The sequence below is a fragment of the Cyprinodon variegatus genome, unplaced genomic scaffold, assembly GCF_000732505.1.
Source record: "Cyprinodon variegatus isolate N-32 unplaced genomic scaffold, C_variegatus-1.0 Scaffold1904, whole genome shotgun sequence".
NCBI lineage: Eukaryota > Metazoa > Chordata > Actinopteri > Cyprinodontiformes > Cyprinodontidae > Cyprinodon > Cyprinodon variegatus.
In genome coordinates, this window is record NW_015152357.1 from 65,440 (window position 1) to 67,743 (window position 2,304).

At 37.8% G+C, this 2,304-nt stretch overlaps 1 protein-coding gene across 1 annotated transcript in view; it reads right to left on the bottom strand.

Annotated features, from left to right (window-relative positions):
- Window positions 1-2,030, bottom strand: part of LOC107104830 (calcium-dependent secretion activator 1-like) — a gene marked incomplete at both ends in the record, with an annotated part of 35,766 nt that extends 33,736 nt beyond the window's left edge. Inside the window, 2 exons of the mRNA XM_015404941.1 lie at window positions 411-647; window positions 1,950-2,030. Coding sequence (XP_015260427.1) covers window positions 411-647; window positions 1,950-2,030 — 318 coding nt within the window. The remainder of the gene's footprint in view (window positions 1-410; window positions 648-1,949) is intronic.
- Between the last annotated feature and the right edge of the window lie 274 nt (window positions 2,031-2,304).

Here is a 2,304-nt window from a genome sequence, read left to right on the forward strand (position 1 = left end):
ATGAAGTGTTTAAGACAGCTGTATGAATTCGGTTTTGTAAATAAATGTTCCCCCCCTCTGGATGATAGATGGTGTGAATCGTGGCCTTATTTCTGTCATAAGGGAATTCTACCAATGAGCTTCCATAGTATATATATTGTTTTGTACATCCCTTTGCCCCTTGAGCTGCTTTGGTTGTGATAACAAACTTCAGAAATAACAGTTGACTGATTGATTTACTTTCTGATTCTGAACATTATGATTTTACACAATCTAAACAAACAAACCTATTAAGATCAACTTCAGATATGACTGAGAAGAAATCGGGTAAATGCATTTTAAAGTCATTAGAACATGCATTTTATCCGTTATTATATATTTCTTATATAATGCTGGTTTTTAGAGATTTTGTCTTTTGGGAAATTTCTTACCTCCAGGGTGAAGGACAAGACAACATCAGACTTTGAGAGCAGGTTTTCATCCTCCTGACCCATGTCCATAATAGAGGTGTTGTGTCCACGTTTCAGCTTCTGCAGCTTGAACTCGCCCCCCTTGGACACGGGCATGCTCTCCAGGTTTGCCATCAGCAGATTGACGGACGATCGCAGCTCCTCGATGTACATGGCCTCCATCTCTCTGGAAACGAACCTCGGAAACCTTTCTCCAAGCTTAACGAAACAGGAGATGAACAGTTTAATCATCCAGCTGAAATGAGCTGCATCCTGTTTGATCTAAAGCATCCACGTCCCGCCTCTGTGAATTGAAGATTTCCTATCGTCATCATATCTTCTTCTACCTTGTTTGGCTTCACTCTATTTTTCCAGTTTTTCAGCATTTTAATGTTTAAAACTGGAGTAGCACATGTTCAATTTTAGAGAAGGAAAACAAATTAATGAGTCAGTAATAAAAACAAACCCACACCATCATTTCAAGTTCACTTGAGTAATATCACTCCTCCACTGCCGCCCTCCCTCACCCCTCTCCCCAGCTCGTTCCTATTTCATCTCTGCCTCCAATCCCTCCAATTGCTGCACTGGTTTCCGGTTTAATGTAAAATAGAATTAAAAGTTATCCTAAACACATTCAGTCCTTCCCAGCCTTGCCTCTTATGTGTCAGATCTCCTACTTGTTGCCTCCCCCTCTGAGGTCATCTTCATAGTAAAGCTTTTGCTTCCCTGCTTCACAAAAACAGAACTCCCTCCCTGTCATGATTTTGTTCTGTTTAAGTTTTCTTTTTGGGTTTTCATTGGTTTTAATTCCATGTTGTTTTATTTTAGTCATTTTCTGGTTGTATTTGAGGTCTAATGTGTTTCTAGTTCACCCTCTGCTGCCCTCTTGTGTCAGTATCCTTCCCCTAGCTCACTTCTTGATTCTTCTGCCAACACCTGCTCCCATTCTGCTGATTAGCCTGGTCTTTGTTTAGTCACCCGTTTATACACCTCCTTTTACCTCACTGTTTGCTGGTCATCATCATTTTTCATCCTCATGAGGGGTTATTTTGTTTGTTGACGTTTGCTGCTGTTGCCCCTTTGGATATTAAACCTGCAAGAAACCACCTAAGCTTCCATGTCTGCATTTGGGTCCTTCAAACCTCGACTCAACCTGCCAGAAATTCAAAAACCTCACTCTCTCCCCCTGTTTAAGTTAAAAATGTGCTTCTTTAGAAAATCATATAGTTTTTTTTCTGTTTTATAGTTTTTCCTTTAATTACTAATTACAGATAAACTGTCCCTGACGAGGGCTTTGAAATATTGTTAGAATCATCATTCATACAAATAGCTGATTTTGCTATTAAACTTTCACAGAAAATAGTAATTGAATATTTAAATTATAGTAAAACAAGCAAGTTAGTTACAAACAGAAAAAATATATAGAACAAACATTTCTTCTAAAGATAATTCTTATAGTCAAACTATGACGTCATTTTACAGGAACATCTTTAAAAATGTCCATTAGTCTTTTCTTTTTACCCGAGCGATATGATCTGCCATCTGCAGCCGTCCATCCAGTTCTCTTCTTATTTGCGCTGCCTGCTCATCGGGATTGTCCAGCTTGGAAAGAACAGATAAGCAGCAGTTAATTTAGACACCAACTGAAAAAACATCCATGTTTACAAACAAAAAAGCACACTTTTAATCAGAACACATTAGAAATATGTTTAAAAGGGTATAAAATACGTCAATTGATGGTTTATTTCTAAAACGTGCAGTGAGTAATTGAAGAATTGCTGATTTCTTAAAGGTAAAAGCTATACCTCAGAAATTAGGCTAACTGAGGATGCTAATCTTTCATTATCATTTTATTTTTCATTGATTCACACACAGC